The 25,576-nt window shown below is 45.1% G+C and overlaps 2 protein-coding genes across 3 annotated transcripts in view; one reads left to right on the top strand and one right to left on the bottom strand.

The window, feature by feature from the left end:
• Positions 1–11,456, top strand: part of Tarbp1 (tRNA guanosine 2 -O-methyltransferase TARBP1) — a 52,120-nt gene extending 40,664 nt beyond the window's left edge. The window contains exons 23-30 of one of the 2 annotated variants that reach the window (XM_034522438.2): positions 937–1,023; positions 1,772–1,968; positions 4,971–5,052; positions 6,792–6,963; positions 8,308–8,499; positions 8,632–8,756; positions 9,062–9,198; positions 9,511–11,456. In XM_034522438.2, the coding sequence (XP_034378329.1) occupies positions 937–1,023; positions 1,772–1,968; positions 4,971–5,052; positions 6,792–6,963; positions 8,308–8,499; positions 8,632–8,756; positions 9,062–9,198; positions 9,511–9,679 (1,161 nt within the window). In that variant the 3' untranslated portion in view covers positions 9,680–11,456. Of the gene's footprint in view, positions 1–936; positions 1,024–1,771; positions 1,969–4,970; positions 5,053–5,242; positions 5,338–6,791; positions 6,964–8,307; positions 8,500–8,631; positions 8,757–9,061; positions 9,199–9,510 lie in introns of those variants that run through there. The other variant, XM_076916060.1, reaches the window with a different exon arrangement.
• Positions 11,391–14,488, bottom strand: Coa6 (cytochrome c oxidase assembly factor 6). Its single transcript, XM_034522439.2, has 2 exons — positions 14,154–14,488; positions 11,391–11,727 (listed from the first exon to the last, which is right to left on the bottom strand). Exons 1-2 carry the CDS (start codon positions 14,295–14,297, stop codon positions 11,632–11,634), a joined length of 240 nt encoding a protein of 79 aa, XP_034378330.1. The 5' UTR covers positions 14,298–14,488; the 3' UTR covers positions 11,391–11,631.
• Between the last annotated feature and the right edge of the window lie 11,088 nt (positions 14,489–25,576).

Here is a 25,576-nt window from a genome sequence, read left to right as displayed (position 1 = left end):
AAGCGTCAGTTCTAGCTCATGTGAGCTGGCACCAACTTTCACCTCACCCCTTCTACTACTTCTACTCAGAGCTACTTCTTATAGCTCTGAGAAAATTCCTGACAAAAGCAACCTGAGAAGGAGGGGTTCACTCTGGCTCACAGTTTGAGGGTGCAGGCCATCATGGGGGAGGGGAGGCATGGTGGCAGTAGTGTGAGGTCTGTAGTCAGGAAGCAGGAAGGGATAAATGGTGATGCTCAGATCATTTCCTCCCCCTCAGTTAGCCTAATCTACATCACCCCTCGCTGGTGTGCCCAGAGGCTTGTCCCTTCCATGACTAACATGTCTAACAGTGCTAACCTCACCTGTTCTCACCCCGTGTGAAAATCACATTTGATATGAGTGTTGGTGGCCATAGCAGGCTCTTTGCCCTCCTGGATCCCTTCCCTGTGTCTACACTTGAGGATAGACGCCCAGATCACCCAGGTTTGGGTTGTGAGGATGTTCAACACATACCTAGCCATGTAAACAGCATCTGTTCTTGGTAAGAGCTAGGGCTCCGGATGGCATTTCTTCCCCATAGCTGTCACCTTGCATGCAACAGCAGGATACTGTCCCAAGGGTCAGTGAGACTTTCACCTCCTGTGTCTTTTACCAGCTTCCTCTGTGTCCTGACCCCAGTCCTCACTCCTGTCCTGTAGGCCTGGCCCAGGGGCTTGGTCCATGTGAGGCCATGCAGTACCATCTGAGTGTACTCTCTGCATTGCCTCATTGTAGTGAGCTGGAGGGAATGCCCTTCCTCTCTGGTTCTCAGTCCTGTGCCCTACACATGGCAAGCTCAAGCTGCTTCAGGGAAGAGGGCAGAGGCTGCCTCCTACCTCTGCCCTCCAAGGGTCCAGCAGCCTCTGCTCACAGTTAAGCCCCAAATGATGATTCTTCTATCTCATCTTCTATCAGGGTGAAGAAAAAATTAAAACAAGCATTTGTACATTTTTATCTGTCTTATCACATTTGGATATCATCGTTCAGAATATCCCAGAAAAGGTGAGTCCGAGTTATTAGCAAGAAGAATTTATGAACTTGGCATTCTAATACACAAAAGAATGCATTTGTACAGTTTTGTTGTTTGTTTCATGGTTAGTTATCTTTAGGATGTGTTTCTTCCTCATTTCATTAGATACTTAAGAATTTCTTACAATGCCATTTGATCATATCCATCCTTCCCCCAACTCCTCCCAGACCTGCCCTCTTCCCTACCTGATCTTAAACTGTCAAGTATCCTTGTGGGTTTAGCCCAGACTGACCTTGAACTTCTGATTGTCCTGTTGCCATTTCTCAAGTACCCCATGCCTGCTTCTTAATTTTGCCTCTGAGTAGCTCAAGGTGGCTGTTAGGGAGTTCCGGTGCTTAGTACTTGATGGAGGAAGGTGGGTACCTCAAGTTCTCCAGAATGGGACACTTCCTTACTTTCCGCCTAGGTCATGTAATAAGGTGGGGTCATGTTTCTAGAACATAATGGCCGTGTCATGAAGATTGATGTCAACTTATGTCATAGGAGAGGGGCACATATTGTAGCCACTAGAAGGATGGGGTCACCCAAAGCCGTTTTCCTGGAGACAGTTGTGAGTGCTGAGAGCTCATTTGCCTGGGAGAAAGATACAGCCCCACAGCCAGGCCAGTGAAAGGCTTGCCAGAGCTGATCATCTGTGCCCTCTGCCAGTTCTCCATTCCTTTCAGCCAGCCTTGCTCATGCTGCCACACCTCCCCCAAGCTATTTCTTCTATCTTTGCAGAAGCTGGTTCTGAAGCGAGCCCTCACCGTTGCCCTGCAGTGGTGTCTGAGCCACAACTTCAGCGTCCGGCTCTATGCTCTGGTAGCCCTCAAGAAGGCCTGGCATCTGTGTGAAGCACTGCAGTTTGAAGAGTGTGGCGCTTGGACCACAGTTATCGAGTGCAGCCTCAGCCAAGCAGAGAGCATGCATGGAGCAGGGTGAGGACACCTCATGGCTCTGTTCTTTTCACAGAGCCTGTAGGAGCCTTGTTGCCCTCTTCTCTGTCAGTATCCCACTCTGTTAGAGCACAGAAGGGCTTGGGTCAGCCCCATGCAACAGATGATGCTAAGATAGTTAGATTGATGATGAATCCAGATTGGGGGGGGGGTGTTGGTTTTTTTTGTTGTTTTGTTTTCCGAGACAGTTTTCTCTGTGTAGTCTTGGCTGTCCTGAAATTTGCTCTGTAGATCAAGCCGGCTTCAATCTGCTTGCCTCTCCCTCCAAGTGCTGGGATTAAAGGCGTGAGCTGCTGACACTGGGCCAGGTTGGAGTTTTACACTCGTTCTTTAGTAAACTCTTGACTTGGCTCCTGCCAGCGGGCAGGCAGCCTGGAGGGAGCCAGACTGACCTCAGAGCGGCTGTCACCCCTCTGCTGCCCACTTCCAGCTGAGCGGTGCCTTCTGTGGTGAGGTCATGACTGACTACTGAGCACTGAGCTGTTTTCTCTGCCCGTTGATCCTAGATTAAGGCCCCTGGTCCCTAAAAACTGTTGGCTCAGATCCCATATATTTCATTATTATTATTATAAATCAATACAAGTCCCGGTCCCAAATGGGAATAGTCAGTGAGAATCAGGCATTCTGAGCTTTATGGTTTCTCTGTTCTCTATGTATACACCCCTCTTCGAGACCTCTGGCAGGCACACACCTCAGCAGGCCAGGGAGACAGAGGTCCTGTCTTGATGTGGCTCAGTCAGGTAAAGAGGACCTTCAAGTAGTCACCCCAGTGTGCAGGCCTTTCAGTAGGTGATAAGAACACAGAGGGCATCACAGCGAATACATGTGACTTAGAGAGGTCCTTTAACCAATATCATCTGTGACTTCCAAAAGAGCAGGAATTGGTGAGTGAAAAGAGACTTCTAAGAGACTTTGGGAATTGGAGATTGGTGGCAGGTGGGACATTGGAGGAAGCCAGTCCTGGGGACATGGGGGCAAGTATCTAGGTATTCAGAGAATTGAAAAGAGTTAGAGTTAGGATGACAGTGACCAGTACCTGTAGGACTTGGCTTTGGGTGAGAAGCATGTCCGAGGCAGCCCGTATAGTGAGAGGGAAGCTGCTTACTCAGCTCTGAGGCTGGTGAGGGGATAAATGGACAGGAGGGAGGAGAGTGTGAGAGAAGACAGACTCAATGTAACAACACAGCTGGGGGTTGCACTGAGCAGGGACGGAACCTGCAGAGCAGTGTGCTGAGCACAGCAGTGTGGATGGGAATGGAACCTGCATAGCAATGGGTTTAGCACACAAGTGGCGGACACCTGTTACCTCTCTGCAGTAGGCTGTCTGAAGTTCATTATGTTTGTGTTTAGATGCTTGGAATGTTTAAAGTACTTCTTGTTCATTTTTCAAAAACATAGGCAGTGAGGAAGGTGAGGTACAAGGAACTTACACCAAAAGTTCTTTAAAGAGCAAAGTATAGGACGTCTCATAGTCTGAAAGTGCCGCACAGTTCCTGCTGATGGTCCCAGTTCTGATCGGCTTTGTCCTGTCACATGACTTTTGCCTCTCACACCTGGTGGCTGCTGGGCTGCCTTGCTCATAGTTGGTGCCTTTAGGCTTTGTGGATGGATACTGTTTAGCTATGTTGTGTGCCTTCAGAGTGGAAACCACAGCCCATGTTAAGACTCTAGGAGAGAAGGGTCCACTGTCAGGCAGACACATAGACCTCAGCCCCAGAGGTGATGGGTGTTCTAGGTCCATATTATTCGATTGAGTTTGAAGCTAGCCTGGGCTACACAGTGCACGTTGTTCTCCACTTTCTTCATGTTCTACTGGACCAGTGCTTGTGTTTGACACTCAGAGACCTGGGTTTTATTCCTTTTATTGTTTTGTTGTTGTTGTTTTTGTAGGTTTTTTTTTTTTTTTTTTTTTTTTTTTTGTATGATTTTGAAAGCATTACTTAGTTTCTCTGTTCATCCTTGAGTTCTATTTCAAAATGTAAAATTCTGTGGGCTAGCTGAGTGGTAGAGCACATTTTGGAGGGCATGTGGCCTAGGTTCAAACCCCAGTTCTGTAAACAACAAAGCAAAACTTTGTTGTTTTGTTCTTTGATTTTTGATACAGTGTCTTGGGCTACGTAGCTCAGGCTGGCTTTATTCTCCTGGCAATCCTCCTGCCTGTTTATTGAGTGTTGGAATCGTAGGCAAGTACCACAATGCCTAGTTTAAAGGAACAAGAAAAAAAAACTAGGCATGGTCACACGTATTTGTAACCCAGCACTTGGAGGTAGAGATGTTCAAGGTTTGTCTTCAGATATCTGAGTTCAAGGCTATCCTCATGAACCTGAAACTCTGTCTCAAAAACCACAAAGTAAGAACATTTCTACGTGGCAGTTTAAAATACACATTGCATGCTGGGAGGCAGAGCTCGGGGGCCAGTGTGTTCACCTGGCATACATGAGGCCCCAGGGATTAGTCCCCAGTAGCCCCGTGTTAGTGACTGATAAAGACAGCTGTATGCAAGTTACGAGAGGAAGAGTTTGTCTTGCCTTATGGTTCTAGGGGCAGGTGTTCATCATGCTGAGGATGTCTGACAGCAAGCAGCAGGAGGAGGAGGCTGAGAGATCACAACAACAGGGAACAGGCCTGGAAATAGGCTGGGGTTATGAACTTTCAAAGCCCACCCTCAGTGACATACTCCCTCCAGCAAGGCCATAAACCTAAACTTCCCCAAACACCACCTACTGGGGATCTATTCAAATAGATGAGCCTATGGGGGTACATTTCTCATTCAAACCATAACCTCAGAGATTGGCAGACAGAGACAGAGCTAGAACATATATATATATATATATATATATATATATATATACATATATATATATATACACACACATTAATGTTGGAGAGTATGGACTATGAGCCCAGGGTAGAGAATTCTTTAAGGTCCTGTACTGACTTCCCCTCCAGAGCTGTTTCCTCCCTGTCCTACCCCCTCCCCCCAGGAACGCCAGGAAGAACTGGCAGCGCATCCAAGACCATTTCTTCTTCTCCACCTTTCACCCCCTGAAGGACTACTGTCTGGAGGTAAGTTGAGAGTGCAGTGCGTAGGCTGTCTGCTATCTGCAGGCCTGATGCTCTTTCCTGCCCAAGCTGTTGAAGGCTGTGATGAGATTCACCCTCTGTCCCCTTGACCCTGTGATTGTGAATGTGCTTACGGTTCACCCCTCAGCAGTGACAACTGGCTAGTCATTCTCACTTTCTATTTCTCTGGCAGTGTCTGGCTTGTAAACCTTGGAAGGGACTATTTAACTCTAAGCAGAAATCAGAACAGATTTCTGAAAGGAAGTGAGTGAGAGAACATGTATGCAGGTGAGACTCTCTTGTACCAAAGCCCGCTACCAATGCAAGAACAAAAGGTCTCTTGTTAATGGCAGTTAATGATTCTTTAGGTTCTGGGTAATGGAATGTATGGCAGATGATGCTCCACCTTGCTCAAGGTGGCAGAGTGCTTATGTAATTTTAAAAACTGTCAGCATACACATTGCAGTTTAAAGTAGGTGACATCAGAGTGTAAATTCTTAAAATTTAGAGCACCAGGCATTCTTAAACCCTTCCCAACTCCAGTTACAGCACTGTGTTGCCTACCTACCTCTGAAGTGAGAGCTCCTGACCAGGGTGACTTTTCCTCTAGGGGTCTATCTATATTGGGAGCCTAGCTACACACATACACACACACACACACACACACACTCATACACACACACACATACACACACACACATATACACACATACACACACACACATATACACACATGAACGAATGCTTTCTGTCACACTACCAATATCACTCTTCTCAAGATAAGACATGCTAGGATTTTTCACTGTCGTACACTTTGTCGTGCTCTTCAGCTCCACAGCCCTTTCTAAGGGCTCTCTAGCAACCCATCCACCTTTTCCCAGGCAGCCCCCAAGCTCTGAATCCTTTCTCCTTCCTCTTCCCCTGCCAGCCTTGCTTTCTGCTGTTATCTTGTCCTCAGGCAGAGCGGTGAGCAGCAGTGGGAGCTGTGTGTAGACTGCACGGCGGGGAGCTCATAGTCCGCCAGATTCTGTCAGCGAGCCTTTCGGTGTTTGGAGCTGGGCTTTTAGGAGGCCCACCTGATAACCATTACTCTCCACCATGACAGTTTAAATGTGCACAAAGATAGCTATGAAGCAAACCATATCTGCCTTAAAACCACCCTTAAAGACGTGTGCATTGGGTGTCATTTCGCTTTTAAGTTGCCTGTTACTTGGGGTTTTCATGGTTGAGAGTTTTTCAGGAGGGAGAAATGCAAAGGTAGCCTTGTGGCCTTACAGGCTCCATCAACTCACCTTCTTACACACAGTGACTTGAAGCTGACAGAGCTTTCACAACTCACCCCACATCACACAGTAAGTCATACTGTGGAGCCAGCATACAGGTTTTAGATGTCTGCAGGTGAACTGAGCATGGGATGGGTGTCTGGTAGCCAGGACACTGCCTAGGTATACGCTCCTCTTTAGTAATAATGCCCTTTGAAGCATGGTGTGCTCTTGATAAGAGCATAGTAGTCACATGTAGTTAGTGTTGGAGGAGAGGTCCTACATGCTCTCGGGGGTCCCTAAGTGAATCTCTGAATGTCCTAGGGAGAGTGATGCACGTCTACAGAGGTACTGCAGGCCTGACTGCCTGCAAGTCTAGGGTGGCTTGAAAGAAGCACTAATATTACTGTTTTTTTTTTTTTCTTCCCTCCCCCCTCTATTTTTAAAGGAAAATAATAGATTTTACAACTCTCTTTTCAGACCATATTTTACACGCTCCCACGGCTCTCCGGTGTCACTGAAGAAGAGTGGATCACACTGGATAAATTTGCCAGCTTCACAGACATCCCTTCCAATGCAGGGTCCCAGTGGTACCTGTCTGGGACTGCACTTGGTGAGCTGAGTCCAGGAGACTGGTCACAGCAGGACCAAGGTAGGGGAGCGTCATGTTACCCTAGTTCATTGGTGAGGGTTCTGACTGCTGTTCTAGAACAGGTCTTGACAAGTTTGTTTCATTGACCTGGGTCTTGGCCTCTAGAGAAGGCAGGAGCACGTGTGGCTTGGCTGACCAGGACTTTTAGCTGAATGCTTGCTTTCCATACAGCTCATCTCTCTAGAACGATGGTGGCTTCCTTTTTAAGTAGGAATTTTAGAATTCATTGTCTGCGGTTTGTTCTAGAAAGGTAAGCTTTCCATAAGGCTAAACATGAGGCCATGCTCTTGCCTCCTTACCACAGAGCAGAGCTCTGGATCCTGGTCCTTCTGGTTCTGGTAAGGCAAGCCTCTTGCACTTTCCAGTGGCTCGGTGTGTCCAGGGCAGCCTCATTCCACTGGCTCCCCCCACCCCACCCCCCCAGTTTGCCCCCAGCTCTCCCTAACTGTACCTACCACTGTGGCTGCTTCCTCAAAGCCAGAGTCCTTAAAGTATAAGTCAGGGCTTCTCCCTCTCCACACCTGCCCCATCTCTAAGTTTCCTCTACTGGTCTCCAGCCTCTCCCTGCCAGCCCCTCCTGTTGCTGTTCAGGCCTTCCATGTCTCCAGGCAGTATTTAGCTTACTAAAAATGCAGCCTCCAGTGCTTAAGTGGCTCAGTGGATGCTTGCTGCCAAGGCTGATTAACCGAGTTTGACTCACATGGTAGGAGACAATTCTCACATGTCACGTTACTTCCACATGCACACCATGGCAAGCATGTCCCCTCACCTCCTAATCAGTACATTTAATTTTTTAAAACTGCTGATTCCTGGCCCACCCCGTGGTTTTAATTCATCGTGTCAGGGTAATAGTTCTGTGAAAGCGGAGATGGCTCAGAGTTACGTTTTTTGAACAGATCACCTTGAATCTACTCATCCATTTGATGCGTATTCACTGCTGGCGTACACTGTGCTAGACGTGGACAAGGTCCCTCCTACAGCTTGTGTTCTTTATCAGCAGACAGCTGCACACAGATAGATCATACAATGGCAGCAAAACCCCAGGCAATCCAGCCCAGTGTAAAGTGAGTGCACAAGGACTAAGAGACCCTTGTGAGGATGTGATGTTGAGCACAGACTGCTGCCGGTTGTATTCTCAATATCCCCAACCACCTGTAACGACAGCTGCGGGGTATTCGATGCCCTCTTCTGGTCTTTCTGGGCACCTGCATGCATGTGGTGCATTACATACAGTCAGGCTATATACAAGTGTTAACAACAAGAAAAGATGTAAAAATAGATCTGAAGAAGCAAAGAGAATTGACTCAGGCTAAGTTACATGTAGGCACTATGGTTTCTTCTCAGGTTCTACTTTGGGTGAAGCAGACAGCCAATCAGAGTGGGCTGATGTCCAGAAAAAAATCATCCCTTGGGGACACAGTGCTCTGGAGTCAGACCTGGAGCTTGCGTTTCAGGATCGGGCTGCCAAGCTTGGAAAGTCCATTAGCAGACTGATCGTTGTGGCCTCACTCATCGACAAGCCAACCAACCTGGGAGGTAAAGTCCTCTATCCTTTGTGGCTGTCTGTTCCACACACAGTCCTCCAAGCAGGCTTCAGAGGAAAGGCTGGGGTGCCGTGAACCCTGTGGCATGCTGGGGACAGTCTTGGTAACAGGCCATTCTGTGCAGGGCTGTGCAGGACCTGTGAGGTGTTCGGGGCTGCAGTACTTGTCGTCGGCAGTCTTCAGTGTGTCAGCGACAGACAGTTCCAGCACCTCAGTGTCTCTGCAGAGCAGTGGCTTCCTCTGGTGGAGGTGAGTGTGAAGTCGCTCACTAGATTCTGTATTTGTGAAGATGTTTTGGCATGGTGTCTTGTGCCAGTTTCTCAGTGTAATCCTTCAGTACTGAGGTTTAGTCTGTGACCTGCAGTCGTGTGGCAGTTCCCTTAGCCACCACTCAGCAGGCTGTGATGTGGAGGGAATCTTCCTGATGCCAGCTGGTGTCCCGCTTTCCCTTTAAAGTCCCTTTGATGGTCGGGTTTGAGTTTTAATGCTTTATCTTCTCTCTCATTTCACAATGGAATGATTTCATATTCTGTTCTTCTAAAACTGCCACTAAGGTGAGACCATCCCAGCTGATGGATTATCTGCAGCAGAAAAAGGTGGAAGGCTACACTGTCATTGGTGTGGAGCAGACAGCGCAAAGCTCAGACCTGGCCCAATACCGCTTCCCTGAGAAGTCGCTACTGTTGTTGGGGTGAGCTGATTCCCTGGTCCATGTCTCTCTAGGCTGTTTTATGACTTACCCAGGTTCCTGTCATACAACTTCCTATGAGCTTATAGCATTTATGGGGACTCCCGGTTTTCCTTTTCTCACCTGGCTATTTGCTAGTAAACATGAAATCGGCCTGTGGTAGTAATGTCCTTACTTACTGGAATCCAGGTAGACTTCATTTGTTTATCTGTCTCCAATAGTAACATTCAGGACTCCTAAAAAGAAATAATAGTAAAAGGTACTTCCCTGTAATACAGGGAAACTTACATGTCTTGCTCTATTTTTCTTCTGCAGAAATGAGCGGGAAGGAATCCCAGCCAACCTGATCCAGCAGCTGGATGTGTGTGTGGAGATCCCTCAGCAGGGCATCATCCGCTCACTAAATGTGCACGTGAGTGGGGCTCTGCTGATCTGGGAGTACACCAGACAGCAGCTGCTCGGGTGTGCAGGGCCACCATCCTGAACACTGGGCCTCACCTGCTATCTCAGCTCTCACGGTGCTATGGACGGTGACTTACAACCTTCTGGACGAAGGAAATATTCTGAGATGTCCTGGGATTATCTTCGTGTCTCTAACCTTGCACCTCAATGCCAAAACCTCTTCATGTGCCTTAAAGTATATCAGCATATATCGTCCCCCTTTTTTAGCTAACCTTTTTAAAATGTTTTAAGAATTTATGGAATTTTAAGGGTATGTTCTTCCTAGAAACCGGTAGAAACTGGTGTTGTCAGGCTGGCAGAACTGAAGTTGTTATTTATGAGCACCCATGCCCTTCTGTTTTGAAGAAGCAGCTGAGGCAGAGGGAAGGTTTTGAGAGCCAGCAGCCTCTCCCTGCTGTTAGGCACCTGTGTGTTCCTGGTGAGAGAGGGAGCACATGCGGCAAGATATGGATCAGCTCCAATGATGCTCTTTTATCCTCAGGTCCTAGGATTCATTTCCAAAACCAAAGATTGAGCCCTCATTGGTTTAAATGAGATTTATCCTATACGGTTGTTCTCTGATGGTGGCTGGAAATCTGTCTCTGAGGACTATAACCATCACCCCCGTGCTGTTGAGCGGCTCCTGTGAATCCCTACTGAAACCAAGAACAAAAGGCACGAGTGCTTTCCGCTCAGATAAGTGCATCATTTAGCGGTAGTCACTATCGTCATCCAGCAAGGAGCTTGTTATCCCGAACCCTTTGAGTAATACTCAAATTTCTCCTGAACCACCCCACAGACCACCACATCTCCACAGCCCCTTCACGTAGATGCCACTCCTGTGGTCTGAGATATCAGGTAGCAGCTCATCCGGGTATTTGTTTCTGTTGTTGGTATTCCATCCATCACTAGGATATAGTACTTTATCTCCTTCTGCCATGGGCATCTGGTTTTAAGTGACTGATGCTGCAGGTTTTGCTTCCAGTTCATTTGGTGAGGTAGCTAGGGGTGGGACTGGTGGGTCAAAGGTCAGCATGTTTGACTGAAAACCTCTGCAGAGGGCTTTCTTCCTTTACAGTATCACCGAGAGTGACTTGTTCTGCATCCTTGTCACCACTTGGTATTGCCAGACTTTAATTGAAGCCATTCTAATCGGTATCTAGTGACACATTAATATGGCATTAATTCCCATCATTCTTATATTTAATGATAAGGAGGCTCTTTTTAGAGGTTTATCATCTGTTGCATTTTCTTTGAAAAATATACATTCACACAATTTGCCCACATTTTAAACATTCTTATTAAGAATCATGAGTTGTTTTTTTTTGTTGTTGTTGTTGTTTTTTTAATTCTGGATTCAAGTTCTTCAAGAAATATGCCATTTGTGAGTATTGTCTCCATGTCTGTGAGTTACTACTACACTTTTGGGAGCCCCATCCTTAGGTATTTTCTTAATCATCTTGGACTAGACCCAGTTTTCCTTTCCCAATCTTCATATTTATTTCTTCTTTGTCTTATTGAACCAGGTAGCAGCCCAGGTATTGCCTAATCACCGAGGACATTTGAACAAATGTTTTATTTTAACCTATCAATTAGTTAAGGCTTCTTCCAACTTCATTGTGTAGTTTCTGTATTAAAATGTTAACTGCCGGAAGCACATATAATAACCTTAGTTTTTATTTTATGTGCAACTATATATATATTTGCCTACTATTCAGCTTTTATTCCAAAGGGGGAAAGGAAGATAAACAATGTATTTTTATAATAAACTTTTTAATAATTTTATGGTTTTTCTTAAAATAAATCCCTCACTAAATTAAGGAAGTCCTTGTAGTTTGAATGATGAGATCTTCTGGTTTTTTCCACCATTTTAGTAGCTGTTGTTTACAGAGAACAAGAGCTGATATGCACTGTGAGTCAAGCTGCTTTTGTTCTGGAATCCTTTCTGAAAGTCCAGAGAAATAATTTCCACTTGTGTGAAAGTCCAGAAAGAGCCTAGGAATTTTCAGTTGACTGTGAAGACTGGAATCCTCCTGCTTCAAATTTTTCCTTGAATTTTAAGTAGTCTCTTCTTTTGTCAAAATATTTTATCTATTGAGATAAAAAGGCCTGACATTAGAGGAAATTAGGCAGCTTAGGCAAGCAAAAGCACAGATTTAAATGTAACATGTTACTTAGTATCAACGGTATTGAAGCAGAATTGTAGTTTGTATTTTGAAATCCTGAGTCAGGGGTCTAAGTGAGCTTCTAAGAAGCCTGAAGAACCATGAGTCTTTCCCTCATAACTAGTATTTCTGTTTAGTCTCCAAACATCCTGGGAACTTACAAAACAGTTTTATGCACACGAGTTTAGTGGCAGCTCTTGGCTAGGTCAGGAAACTTTCAGCTTTACAGACGAATGTTGGTTATAGGTTCGGTGTATTGAATAAGTTATCAGCCCTGGCATTTTTGTCAATTCTGTTTTATCTAGAAACACACACATCTGAGGAGTCAGACAAATGACTAACTAGTCACACATTATGAAGACTTGGCTTTATTTTTATTCACGGCCTCGTCTCTTCATGGGGTGTTAATACTGCCCCAGCACCTGTAGACAGGACAAATGCAGGATACCTTTACATGTGCTTTGTCAGCCTAGAAAATGCTGCTCTTGTTAAAAAGCCTTCAGCGTATGTCTTAAGAGACCCCCTGCCTGAATACTACCTTCTTGTTCACTGAGAAACCGTGTTCTCTAGCACAGCAGGCAGATTTGTTCTTTAAAGCTCCATTTGGAAGAATGTAACACCTTCCTACCCAGAGTATCAAAGGCACCTTCACAGAGGTGTAGCCCCGACTGCAAACCCAGGTGTAGGATTCAAACCCAGCTTCTGAACATGATGTTCAATCTTTAACTTCATGGGAAACAGAACCTCATTTTAGAGTGGGTGAGGAACTGTTTATATACAGCTCCACTGAGCCTGTCACAACACTGCTTCATTTGAAGTCTCATCCTTCCCCTCAGTCCCTTTGGTATGATGGCCTCTGTCCCTCTGTTGTGTTTGACAAGGTATTCATAAATCTGTTCAGTCTGTCTGTTATTCTTTTTTTGTTTTTTGTTTTTTTTTTTTTTTGGTTTTGTTTTGTTTTTTTTGAGACAGGGTTTCTCTGTGTAGTCCTGGCTGTCCTGGAACTCACTCTGTAGACCAGGCTGGCCTTGAACTCAGAAATCCGCCTGCCTCTGCCTCCCAAGTGCTGGGATTAAAGGCATGCGCCACCACTGCCCGGCTTCAGTCTGTCATTCTTAACTGATTGCACAGGGGTGCGTGTTATATAAAGGACATAAGATTAAAAAGCATATGCTATTCCTCACATTTTGTGGCAAATTATTATTGTAACACCTGCCAGGAATCAATGTTTCCAGAGACAATTACATTTAAAGATACTTTAGCATTCCATCCCAACTTATATGGGGCCGGTTGAGCCATACCTTACATTGGATCTTCTACAGAACTGACTTACTGATCATAACTTGAGTGACTATGGACAGGTTTGAATGTTGCCAGGTCTGTCTTTAGCCCTCTTAATCTCTTGCTCTCCTCTGTGACTGACATAACACCTGATGACAGGTGAAACCTTTTGTAATGTTTTAACAGCCTCCACCAACCAGAAGGCTAAGAATATCAGACAGCAGAGACTTTTCTTCCTGTGCTGTAACAAACTTACCTGATGTTTCTACCCTTTGTTCTGTTCTATAACACTGCAAGAAACTTTTGCCACATGGTATTTGGGGAAAACCACAGTCTCTGTTCCTTAGCCAGTTACTTATATTTGGCTATGAAACAGACTAACCCTTGAAATGACAGCAGTATTTTGGTATTGACACAACTTGTCCAGAACTCAGTACCTCTTGGGGTGTTTCTCCTCCTGAACCTGTGGATGCACCAGCCACCCAGAGCCCTGGTTCTCTTGCCCCTGTACAGCACAAGCCTGTATCTTTCTCAAAGGACCTTAGTTCGAATCCCCTCTCCACTACAGTGACTGCCTCATCCTGGAGAAATGTTTCTCCTCTCTGATGCATGACTCCCGCTCCATAAATCTGGATGCAAGACCTCCCAAGACTGAATAAAAATCCTAGCGAATAAATGCAAGTGTCTCTCCCTCAGAACACATTCCCATGATCCTCCATTTCCTCCCCACCCTCTCACACACATGTTTGTGTGAGACACACCTCTTAGTCTTTATAGCAGTTGACAGAGGCTGGGACAAGGTGAAGAGAGCAAAGAACTGATACTCAATGAGCCAGACTGCTGAATAGGGCGGGGCTTGAGGGGAGGAGCTGTGAGAAAGACTATGGACGCCTGCAGAAGTCACAGCACTATACCAACCACCAAGTCCCTTCTCCAGAGTCTGGTAGTGCGCTGTCATTTTGTCCAGTAATACCAACTAACTAGTGACTTCCAGTGCGTGACCTTGTCCCTCAAAACCTACCCTGGGGTGAGGGTGCACGCAGGGCCGTATTGCAGCCCTGCGGGACTTACCCACTGCTGGGGGCAGCTGGCCTCGAACGAGCTCCTCAGCTTCTGGCACCGGGTCGCGTCCTCCGCGTTGTCGTCTAGGCACCGCCAGTACAGGTCGCGCGCGCCCCAGCACGCTTGCCTTTCCTTCATGGACGGGGCTGCCATTCCTGCAAAGGTCACGCGGGGAACCACGTGACATGCGACACAGGGATCAGCCCACGTGGGAGCGCGGTGCGGACTGTGGTTCCCGTGCGGCAGTGTCGCCCTGCAGATCCACCGACCTCACCGTGAAACTCACTGCGAATGTGCCCGCCCGCCACGGATTGACCTGTCCCGGCCGCCGTCTGCAAACGGGAAGGCGGGACTTCCGGCTGAGTCCTTTCCCTGGCGGGTAATTTCCGGCCCCAGAGGGCGTGGCCTGTGGGCGGAAACTAGTGTCTGGTACCGCCCCTTGGGGAAGAGTGACTTGTAGTTGTGGTTGACTGGGACTGGTTGAGTAGGAACCCAGCATGGGTGGAGGTGACCGAGTTGGCACAATGTTCCCTGTGTTCAGAGTGAGGTGAGAAGGAGATCGCTCGCCAAAGAGCGCCGACTCCGGGTGAGGGCGAAGCTGAGGTTCGCCATGCTGGAGGCTCCCTGTACCTTCCTTAGGGCCACCATAAGGAAGACTTAAGCCAGTCCAGGAGAGCCAGCCGCACACCTAAGCAGCTCCAGTCCACAGCTCTGTAGGTTTTCAGTGTGTGCAGTGTGATTCTAAGCACTGCCGTATATGGAACATACACCCCCGGGGTCTAAGGACTATAACAGGGATGGCTTTACCTTATCAGTGTCCGTTTATAAAAAGGTAGAGCATTACATAAATATGACTGATGGCTACAAAAATGGATGGAAGAGCCTTAGATGAGTTAAGTTGAAAATGCAAAATATACTTTAAAGATTTATTTATCTGATTTTATCGATATGGCTGCAATTATGAATATGTACCACGTATAGGTACATCAAGAGCCGGCATGAATGAAATGGGAAATAAAAGCAATGGTGTTCACAGCCAGCCACAGCTGTCTGTGTATCTCTTCCCGACTCCATGATCAATAATTCACTGGTAGCTGGAAACTGACCATGATGCAACACTCACACTGTGCAAAAAGCAAGCCAGAATTTTGCTTTTGTCAAGTCCAGAGCCAAGTTACTAACACACAACTGCATCAAACATTGAGAAAGGAAAGCCACGTTGAGGTTTTTTTTTTTTTTTTTTTGGGGGGGGGGAGGAACCAACAAATATCTGGTGAGAAAAATTAATAACAGTAGCAATTTCAATAGTGAAGTTTAGCTCTGTAGATGACAAGAAAGTTAGAGGATCTTATAAACAAATAAGTGCAAGTAAAGTTTAGCGAAGTGTACAGATTTCCAGAGAGATGCATAATGGTGCTAGTTAAGAAATTAAAATCTGCACTGAAAATCTTTCTGCAGACAAATTCCAGATACTTCCACCAGGAGGTTTCTCTAGACTTTTACTAATTCAATTCTACCTGTATTCTTGCTACTGTTAACTTGTACTAGTTACAGACTCTCCCAAACTTTGAAATACCAAACACTCTGGAACTCGTTGATTTAAAAGAGAGAGGGAAAGGGGGATGGAAGGGGGAGAGAGAGAGATAGAAAGCTAAAATAGTCTGATAACTCTGTATACCTATCACTTAACTAAGAGGCTTTGCTGTAGAAGGATTAATGTACATGATTATGGGTGCCATCTGAGTCTTTGTTGAGGCTGCTTTACATTATACATCGTATGTTCCTCAGCGTCTTTCCAAAATCTAACAAAAAGGTTTATTCCAAATCCTTGTAGACCTGTATAAGAAAGTATGATTTGGGGGGTTGAAAAGTAATTTTTAAAAATTCATTATTGTGTATGCATGGGTTCACTACATGCATGCAGCCTTGACAAGATTTTTTAAGCCATAAATTCATCTACACAAAACCAAGCAACATCATAAAATGGATAGAAAAGACAAGTCACAATGCAGACATTCAATACACCTACAAACCATAAGAAACAGAAACCTTTTTCCTTTTTTTTTTTTAAGGTACAGAAGACAGAACAAGACTGCTGAGAAAATGAGCAATATATGAAGATACTGATATCTCCATTTGTAACCACAGCAGTATATACAGACACTTGTTGGGAGCTGACTTTAGTAGAAAGCGGCTAGATCAACTTTGCAGCCATCTGGAACCATATACCCTGATGAAAGACTTGGTTGTCAAAAGCCTATAACAGCTGAAGCACACTCTGATAAATATATTGTTTATCCCACATAGCTGGTTTTGCTGTTTAGTGACCTCAGCTGTATGGTGCACGTGGTAAAATGTTTTCACCTGTGTTCTCCTGCTTGTGTATATAAATACCTCAGAATTCCCTTCAATAAGAGAGACTTGAGGGAGACTTGAGAAAATAGAAGAGACTGAATCACACCCTGTCTTGTCTCCATTCTTCGAGTCTCTTGCCCCAAGAGCCCCATTCTCTCTCTTGACCAGAGCACCTAGCCCCAAAAGTGTTGAGGCAAAGTGTTGAGGCAGAGTGTGGGCCTCAACAGACACTGACATCCCCACTGATCCTGGAACCAAGGATCACAGTGCAGCACCGTTAGGCACCAGCCAGACCAAGCACCACTTTAAAAGTCTGACCATAATGGACCTGAGTTCAGTATCCAGAACTCAAATTTAAAAACATTGAGGCATGGTGGTGGTGGGAATACGTCTTTAATCCTAGCAATGAAGAAGTGGAACTTACTATGTTGACCCTGTTGACTGTGAACTCACAGAGATCCACCTACCTCTGCCTCCTGAGTGCTGAGTGATTTTGTGCATTCTTGAACTTTCTGTAAACTACAGCATTAAGGATAAATACATAAGTAGTAAAACCATAAAGGGCAGCAAACGTTATCACAACTGTTTCTAGGGCAAGGAGAGATTTGATCAGGGTGGGCACAGAGACCGAATGTGAAGCCTTTGCTTCTGGACCTGGACATTTGCTTAAGCACTCTTTTAACCACGCGCATGTTTTATGTTTTTCTGCATAAATGTGTGTGCCCAGTTTTTAATAGAAGCAAGTAATTGACCCAAGAGAGGTGATCGTTGTTGGAATTTCTCTACAGAAAGATAATAACAGCCATTATATAAAACTAAAATTTAATGTGTTTATCATCTTATATGTTTTTTCTGGCCAAAAGTATAGGCCCAAGAGAGGCTATCATTGTTGGGATTGGTCTACAGGAAGATAATTACGACCATCATATAAAATATGATTGTTGAATTTTAGTGTGTTTACCGTCTTATCAGTTCTTCCTGCCCAAAAGCCAGCAGTGTCTGGTGCTAAATGCCACGCATGCTGCCACAGAGGTCTGTGATAGGGCTGAGGTAGAGAGGAGATACTGTCAAAGTGAGTACACTGCAGTCGGGTTCCTGCCTTGCCCCTCAGGAGATTCACCCACCAGAAAGGAATCTAGAGGTGTGAATGGACAACAGCAAAGTCCATGTTCACATTATCAAAGTGTTGCAGACAACAGGGCCAGTAAAAGAATGTAAGTCCAGGTATGAAATGGAGAGCCAGTGAAGAGAGGTCAGGGGCAAGGGTGGAAGGCAGGCCATGCTGGCAGTTCCAGCCACAAGAAATTGTGAGAGTCACCCAGTCTGAACTGAGTGGATCCCCAAACTCCTGGTGGGCAGGGCAGGACAGACTCAGTCGAACTGAAAACAAGGGTGTTGTTTTTCCGTCACTGCCCACAGACTTTTATTTATACTGTTTTTTTTTTCAAAGCAATTATCAGAAACACCTACTCAGGAACACAAATGGGGCAGATTCCTTTGACTCCAGTGTTGTTACACACCCTTCTGAATGCCAGGTCCATCTGTCCTGGTGTTTTCCTCTTGCTAACTGGAGATGTACTGCAAGCTTCCCTCTCCCCTCCCTTCCCTCTCTCCTTCTCTTTGTCTTTCCCCCCTCCTCCTCTTATTTTCCTTGGCAAGTTGATCCAGCCTCATAGCTTCTGTTATTATTTCTGTCAGAAAGGCAAGGCAAGGAATGTTTAAGGTTTGGGCCTTAAAATAAACATCCCTTTTTCAGATCCCCAGTGGACATCTCCACTAATTTGTTTTTGAAGCGTTGCTGCTGGGTCTGTCTATTCATCTCCTGTCTTTCATCTATCATTTATCCCCTATTATTAAATCGTCCATTGACTCTCTCTCCCTCCCTGTTATTTGTGCATATCTGTGCATCTGTTGTTGCTCTGTTTCTACTTTTGTCTCCGAGTATCTAGACGCTATTAATTATGCATGCGTGTACATTTTATTATGTGTATGCTTTTACCCATTCACTTATCCAGTCATATGTATAGCTTGCATTGTGCTGTTTACTCAGACCCACAGATGTCGGCGGTCTGACATTATCTGTTGATACTGAAAGCAGCTGATTACTTCATACCACCTGACTGTGTGCTTGACCACTTTTCATATTTATTTCTAGTATTCACTACTATTGTTTGGACATGGTATGAATGTGCCCCTCTAAGGTTCACGTGTTGAATGCCCGCTCTCTTGTATGGCAATGTTAGGAAGCGGTGTGACATTTAAGATGTGGGGCCTGGCGGAATTCTGCAGGGTTGTGGGGGAGAGCCGAGGAAGCCCTGAACAGGTGAAGTCAATGTGTGCTGTTGGGGGCGCGGCCAAGTCAAGGACCACAGAGCCTCTGACCCATGGAGGAATGTCAAAGCATTCCCTCTTGATCTATGTGTGAGTGTGGACAGTGTGTGCAGGAAGTGCCCACCATAGCTCCCCATCCAGGTATTTACAGCTCAAAAGACTGCAGAGACTCTTCATCTCTAAACCCGTCCCTTTGATCCAGCTGTGTGCTTGCTGCCTCCCAGTTGATCTGAGTGATGACCCTGCCTCTCTGTAAGCTACAATAATAAACACACTGATTTTTTTTCCATCCGAGAACCCAGGCCAGCACCCTGTCTGTCTGTGTGTCTGTCAGTTCTTCATTCCCTCACTGCCCCAGTCAGCCTTAATGGACACAGCAGAATGCCATCAGGTCACTTGGTAGGTACATTATTCTCTTGAGGGATGAAAGTAGCTTTCATGAGTGCCCGGGTGGGCCTCTCAAGTAAACTATTGTAAGAAATACCCACCTCTCTGTGTCCTGGCACCATCTCTCACCTGTGATCTTTCCATTTATCCACCATGGTGCAGAGCACACATCTGACACACCAGACTTTCAGTCTCCCACACTGTCAGCTAAATAAATGGCTTTCTTTATGAATTACGTTGTGTTTTGTTACAACAATGGCAAATAGACAGGTGCAGTCCTAACAGCTCACAGCCGGCTCATTGGGCTGATAAACAGTGTAGCGTCCTTCCTCATTCATATTCCTGGGTTTGAATTTCACTAACTTGGCAGCTCTTGGAGTTCAGCCACCCACCCTCTGGAACATTTCCTTGCTGCCTTTCTTCCCAGTCTTTTATTTTCTTCATTTTGTGTCATTTGGTTTTAGTTTAAGGTCTTACACATAGAGTTTAGTGCCTTTGGAATTCTTATTTGAGGGTCCCTGCCCTTTTTTGTTTGTTCTTATTTTTTTGACAGAGTCTTGTGTGCAGCCCACACTGGCCTATATAGCAGGCTGGCCTTGAACTCCCGATTCTCCTGCCTCCACTTTCTTTCAAGTGTGGGGATCACAGACGTGCCTGTGCCTATTCAGCCCAGGTCTCTGTTCTTTGTGGTGACCATGACCTCTCTCATTTCACTGACTCCGGAAATGTTTGGAATTACCCAGCATCTAGCTGGGCTCTGGTAGGTTTCAGGCAGGAGTTTGAAGAGTTCATGTTGCTTACAGCTTGTATGTAGGAGTTAGGAGTCATGCTGAGACACAGTGTATCCTGTCTTCTATTTTGATACAAATGGATATTCATAGGACATTAAAAGCATGTGTAAAAGCATTAGTGTTTAATAGCTAAAAATTGACAAGTGTCAAAATTGTTTATCTGAGTTAAATTAATATTGTCATATCTAAGAGTCTTGTCATTGCATCACCGATATTTAATAATATGATAATTTATCTAGAGATACATGTTTATTCTTCAAATTATGTTTTCCTTCATTTTAGGAAAAAATTTATATGGCTAAAAGAAAGTTTCACACAAATCTAAAATAATAATATTCAATAATAAAATAATGTGTTCAAAGTACTTAAAATTCATATATTCAGAGAAATATAAATTGATGTAAACGTAAGCTGAAAAAGTTTGATACATATTTTTTACATTATAGTGATAAAATATTCAAACAAATCATCAAAATATAAAAGGCAAAATGGACAATAAAATCAGTTTTTATGAAATTAAATGAACAAGAATAATAAAATTTTATGTAGAATTTTATGACATTTAGTTAAATATCATATAATCTTATTAAAAACAGCTAGAACTTTACAGGCACCTTGAAAAATGTTACAATGTGTTTCCTCTTGCAGTGCTCCCTCCCAGGGCACCTGTTATGGACATCACAGTACCACATAACTGCAGAATCATAACTGGGAATGCTATTTCACATCTGCTCTGCTTTGCCTGCACCTCAAACAGACATGGCTCCTCTCAGGTTAATCCATCTGTATAGCAAACACTCTAGGGTTTAAACCTGGGGCACAAACCCTGGCTGCTGACTTCCCGTTGCCCCAGCTCTGAGCGGAACAGCTCTTTCAGGAGGAGTCCACAGCCCAGCACTGTCTTGTTCTAGAGCTCCCAGTTTGTCTGGAGCCGTGCAGGATATGATGCCAATCTTACCCACACTCACTTAGTAGACACTTAACCCTGTAGTTTCTATCTCCTCCGTTTCTTTTCTACCCTCTGGAACCCTTCAGCATTTCTGACCTTTCAATTTTCAAGACCTGAGGTGGGAAAGAAAATAAGTACTTAAGCTGCCATCTCAAGTTAATCTCTTTCCAAAACACCGTGGAATTGCTGACAGGAAACACAGAAAACACAGCTGCTCCGTGCTAGGGCTGCTTACAGTGAGCAGGTGAACCAGCGACCCTCTGTGGGCTGAAGCTGCCCACTCTGACCCTTCTCTCATGGTCTCCCCATTGTGGTTCCATGCTTGCCACCACCACCCTGCCCCCAGTACCCAGCATACTATTTCTTCCTACTGTAAATAAAATGGGCCCATGCCTTTTTAGTCCACCTGTCTCCTTTCTAGCCACAAAACACACAGTTAATGGGAGCTTCTTCACATGTGTGGCAATTACTTGGTTCCAAAATGTTAATTAGAACCGTACATGTGAAGCCCCGTCCTGCCAGCCCACATTAGGACAACTCTTTTAGCATTTTGTCACTGTATCTATGGTAATGGCCTCATGACTAGAATCTGGAGCCCTGTCCTCTTTGGGTGGTGAAGCCCGTGTCCAGTGAGCTCTGGGTCCTTGTTGTATTTGTACTTACTCTATTTTCAGTCAACCACAAACTCAAGGCTTCAGTTTTCTTTCCATTTCATTCTTCTCAAATTGTTTTGGGCAGAGAGGATTTCAAGTATTTATTTATTTGATCTATAACTGCTTCAAGAAACTGACTAATTAAAACAGCTCCTGCCTTAAATTTGGAAGTTAATCAAAGGAAGACCAAGTTGCTAAGACCACTAACACAGGCAACAAAGACAGTGTCTTAGTTAGGGTTTTACTGCTGTGAACAGACACCATGACCAAGGCAACTCCTATAAGGAGAACATTAGTTGGGGCTGGCTTACAGGTTCAGAGATTTAGTCCAGTATCATCAAGGTAGAAGCAGGGCAGCATCCAGGCAGGCATGGTGCAGGAGAAAGTAAGAGTTCTACCTCTTCATCTGAAGGCTGCTAGTGGAAGACTAGCTTCCAGGTAGCTAGGGTGAGGGTCTTAAGCCCACTCCCACAGTGACACACCTACTCCAACAAGGCCACACCTTCTAATCCTGCCACTCCCTGGACCAAACATATACAAACCATCACATTCCACTCCCTGGTCCCAATAGGCTTGTTCTATTGTTCATAAACGTAAGTCTATGGGGGCCATACCTAAACATAGCATAATGAAAAATACATCTAGTCCCACTTCCAAAGTTCCTATAGTCCATAGCAGTCTCAACAATGTTAAAAGTCTAAAGTTCAAAGTCTCTTCTGAGATTCATTCAATCACTTACCCGTAATTCTCAAAGCAAGACAGGAGTCCAGCTGGGTAAACTCCAAACTCTGCATCTCCAAGGGTGATGTCAATGCAGTCTCAGATCTCCAACTCCCTTTTCATCTGGGTTGATTGCAACAAACTTCTTTCTCCTGGGCTGGTTCCACTACTTGTTAGCAGTTTTCCTCAGCAGATATAGCCCATGGTTCTGGTATCTTGAATATCTTGGAGTCTCTAAGGCAACTTCAATGTTACAGTTTCTTGTTCCAAATGTCTGGGATCCACACATGATCTTCTGGGATCTTCCAAAGGGCTGGTGTCACTTCTCCAGCTCTGCCCTCTGTAGCACTCTAAGCTCAGGTTGATTCACACCACTGCTGCTGCTGTTCTTGGTGATCATCCCTGGTACTGGTATCTCCAATACACTAAGGTCTTCTGCTGCAACTAGACTTCACCAATAGCCTCTCATAGGCTCTCTTCAAAATGCCAAGCTTCAACTCTTTTGCATGACCCCATCAGTCCTGGGCCATCAACTACAACTAAGGCTGCACCTTCACCAATGGCCTTCCATGGCTTCTCACAGTGCCAAGCCTCAGCTGCTCTTCATGACCCCTTCATGCCCTCAAAACCAGTACCACCTGGGTGACTCTTTGATATTACCAAGTACAGCTGTAGCAGGAGGTACAACCTTGGCTATCTCTGGAACACAGCTTCCTTGTGCTCTCAGAAAACACTTCCCAGAAGATTTCACCTCAGTGGTGCTGGTCTCTTCTTAATTACCACTAATTTCTTAGCTCTAGCTAACCAGCATCAATTGTCCCAGTAGTCCCTTCTATTCTGGACTCTAAAGCCAGAGCCAAATGACCAAAGCTGCTGAGTTAAGCTGCTTGCTGGGGCTGGAACATGCCCCCCTTGTTATATTACATTATCACCAGCTTTCTGTTTTCAAACTCCTTCACTGCCTAAGCTTGGCTGTCCTGGAACTTGCTTTGTAGACTGACTGAACTCAGAGATCTGCATGCCTGTCTTGTGGGAGTAAAGGTGTGTACCACCATGTCTGGATCTAAATTTAGCTGGGTAGGATCTTGTCCCAAAGTCCCACTCCCTTAATCTGTTAGCTCCTAGAATACAGGACTGGGCTTCATTTCACTTCCTGGTGTTACCCTTTAATACTCAAACCATATATTTTATATTTTTCCATTTTTAGCTACGCTTGTTTAAATGTTCTTCATAAGACTTAACCAGAGAGCTGGGCAGTGGTGGCCCACGCCTTTAATCTCAGCACTTGGGAGGCAGAGGCAGGCAGATTTCTGAGTTTGAGGCCAGTTTGGTCTACAGAGTGAGTTCCAGGACAGCCAAGGCTATACAGAGAAACCCTGCCTCAAAACAAAACAAAACAAAACAAACAAACAAACAAAAAAAAAAACAACAACAAAAAAAGACTTAACCAGAGAACAAAACCTATGATGGGCATTTCTGAGACTTCCCTTGTCAGTGCAACTAATCTGTGTCTCTTCACCTTAGCCTCAGGCAGACAAGGGCAAAAAGCACCCACATTCTTCACCAAAATATCACAAACAGTTTCTAGGCCACATATTGAAATTCTCCACTGAAACCTCCTGGGCCATGTCTGCACAATTCAAATCACTCTCAGCAACAACGTCTTCCATATTCCTACTAGGATAGCCCATTAAGCCTCATTTAAAACATTCTACTGCTTTTCAGATCCAAAGTCCCTAAATCCACATTCTTCCAAACAAAAACGTGGTCAAGCCTATCACAGCAATACCCCAGTCCCTGATACCAACTTCTGTCTTAGGGTGCTGTGAACAGACACTGTGTCCAAGGCAACTGTTATAAAAACAACATTTAGTTGGGGCTGGCTTACAGGCTCAGAGATTCAGTCCAGTATCATCAAGGTAGAAGCAGGGCAGCATCCAGGCAGGGCATGGTGCAGGAGAAGCTGAGTTCTTTATCTGAAGGCAGCTAGTGGAAGATTAGCTTCCAAGTAGCTAGAGTGAGGGTCTTAAGCCCACTCCCACAGTGACACACCTACTTCAACAAGGCCACACCTTCTAATCCTGCCACTCCCTGGGCTGAGCATAAACAAACCATCACAGACAGTTCAGCCAGGTAGACTTGAGAGACGGGTAACTATTTTATATACATATATATATATATATATATATATATATATATATATCCTCTAAGGCTCAACCAAATGCCATATATATGTGTGTGTGTGTGTGTGTGTGTGTATATGGCATTTGGTTGAGCCTTACAGGATGAATAGAGTTTTCAGAGAAGGCGAGGGACAAAGCCGTCAAGGTAAGAGGAGACTCCCATCTCATCCCGGTCAGAACAGCAGTAATCAGGAAAATAGCTTGCTGCTGAGGATGCAGACTGGAGGGAGCTTTTGCAGGTACAATGGAAATCAGTATGGCAGGACTTAAAGAAGCCAAACACAGAGCTTTCGTACGATTGAATCTTCCACTTCTCAGTATTTACCCCAAGACTCCCAAGTCAACATACTACAGAGATCTCGCACATTCATGTTTACTGCACACTATTTACAAGAGTTAAGTATGGGCCAACCTATGTGTCCAACCACCAAGGACAGGCAAACGGGTGAAACTGGAGACAGTTCTACTAAGTGAACTGTGTCAGTCTCAGAAAGACCCCATTCTTCATGTTCTCTCATTTTTTGCTCTGGATTTGACAGATACATAAAATCTGATGGATGGCTTGCAAATAAATGTGGAATGGGGGGGGGGGCAAAGGGCTGATGGGAGGGAGGGTGAGGAGTGAGAGAGAAGGAGACAGGGTGGAGATGGGTTCAAAGTTATTTAGCAATTGAACAAAAATGCCATACATAACTGTTCTTGTCAGTTTTCTGTTGCTGTGGTAAACACCGTGAGCTCACAGGTTGCACTCCATTGTTGAGGGAAGCTCAGGGAGGAGCTCGAGGGGGGCAGGGACTGAAGCAGATACCACAGAGGAAATCGAGGGCTCTCGTTTGCTCAGCTACATTTCTTAAGCATCCTCAGGCCACCCACCTAGAGATGACCCTGCCCACAGTGACCTGAGCCCTCCTATGTCAGCCAGCAATCAAAAAATTGCCCACAGACGTGATGATCTGGGCAACTCTTTGGGTGCAGTTACCTTTTCTAGGTATGTGCCAAGTCGTCTTATGAAGCTGTAACAGTAATGCTTTAATAATACTTAAAAAAAAAAATCAATGGAACA

The sequence above is a fragment of the Arvicanthis niloticus genome, chromosome 18 (assembly GCF_011762505.2).
Source record: "Arvicanthis niloticus isolate mArvNil1 chromosome 18, mArvNil1.pat.X, whole genome shotgun sequence".
Taxonomy (NCBI): Eukaryota; Metazoa; Chordata; class Mammalia; order Rodentia; family Muridae; genus Arvicanthis; species Arvicanthis niloticus.
Note: the sequence above shows the minus strand (reverse complement) of the source record. Positions and strands in the feature narration are given on the sequence as shown.

Coding starts and splice junctions, on each gene's coding strand:
- Coa6 (XM_034522439.2), bottom strand. CDS start 14,297: ATGGCAGCCCCGTCCATGAAGGAAAGGCAAGCGTGCTGGGGCGCGCGC. Junction 11,728..14,153: donor CCAGCTGCCCCCAGCAGTGG/GTAAGTCCCGCA, acceptor TTATCTCAATAG/ATAAAATATTTTGACAAAAG.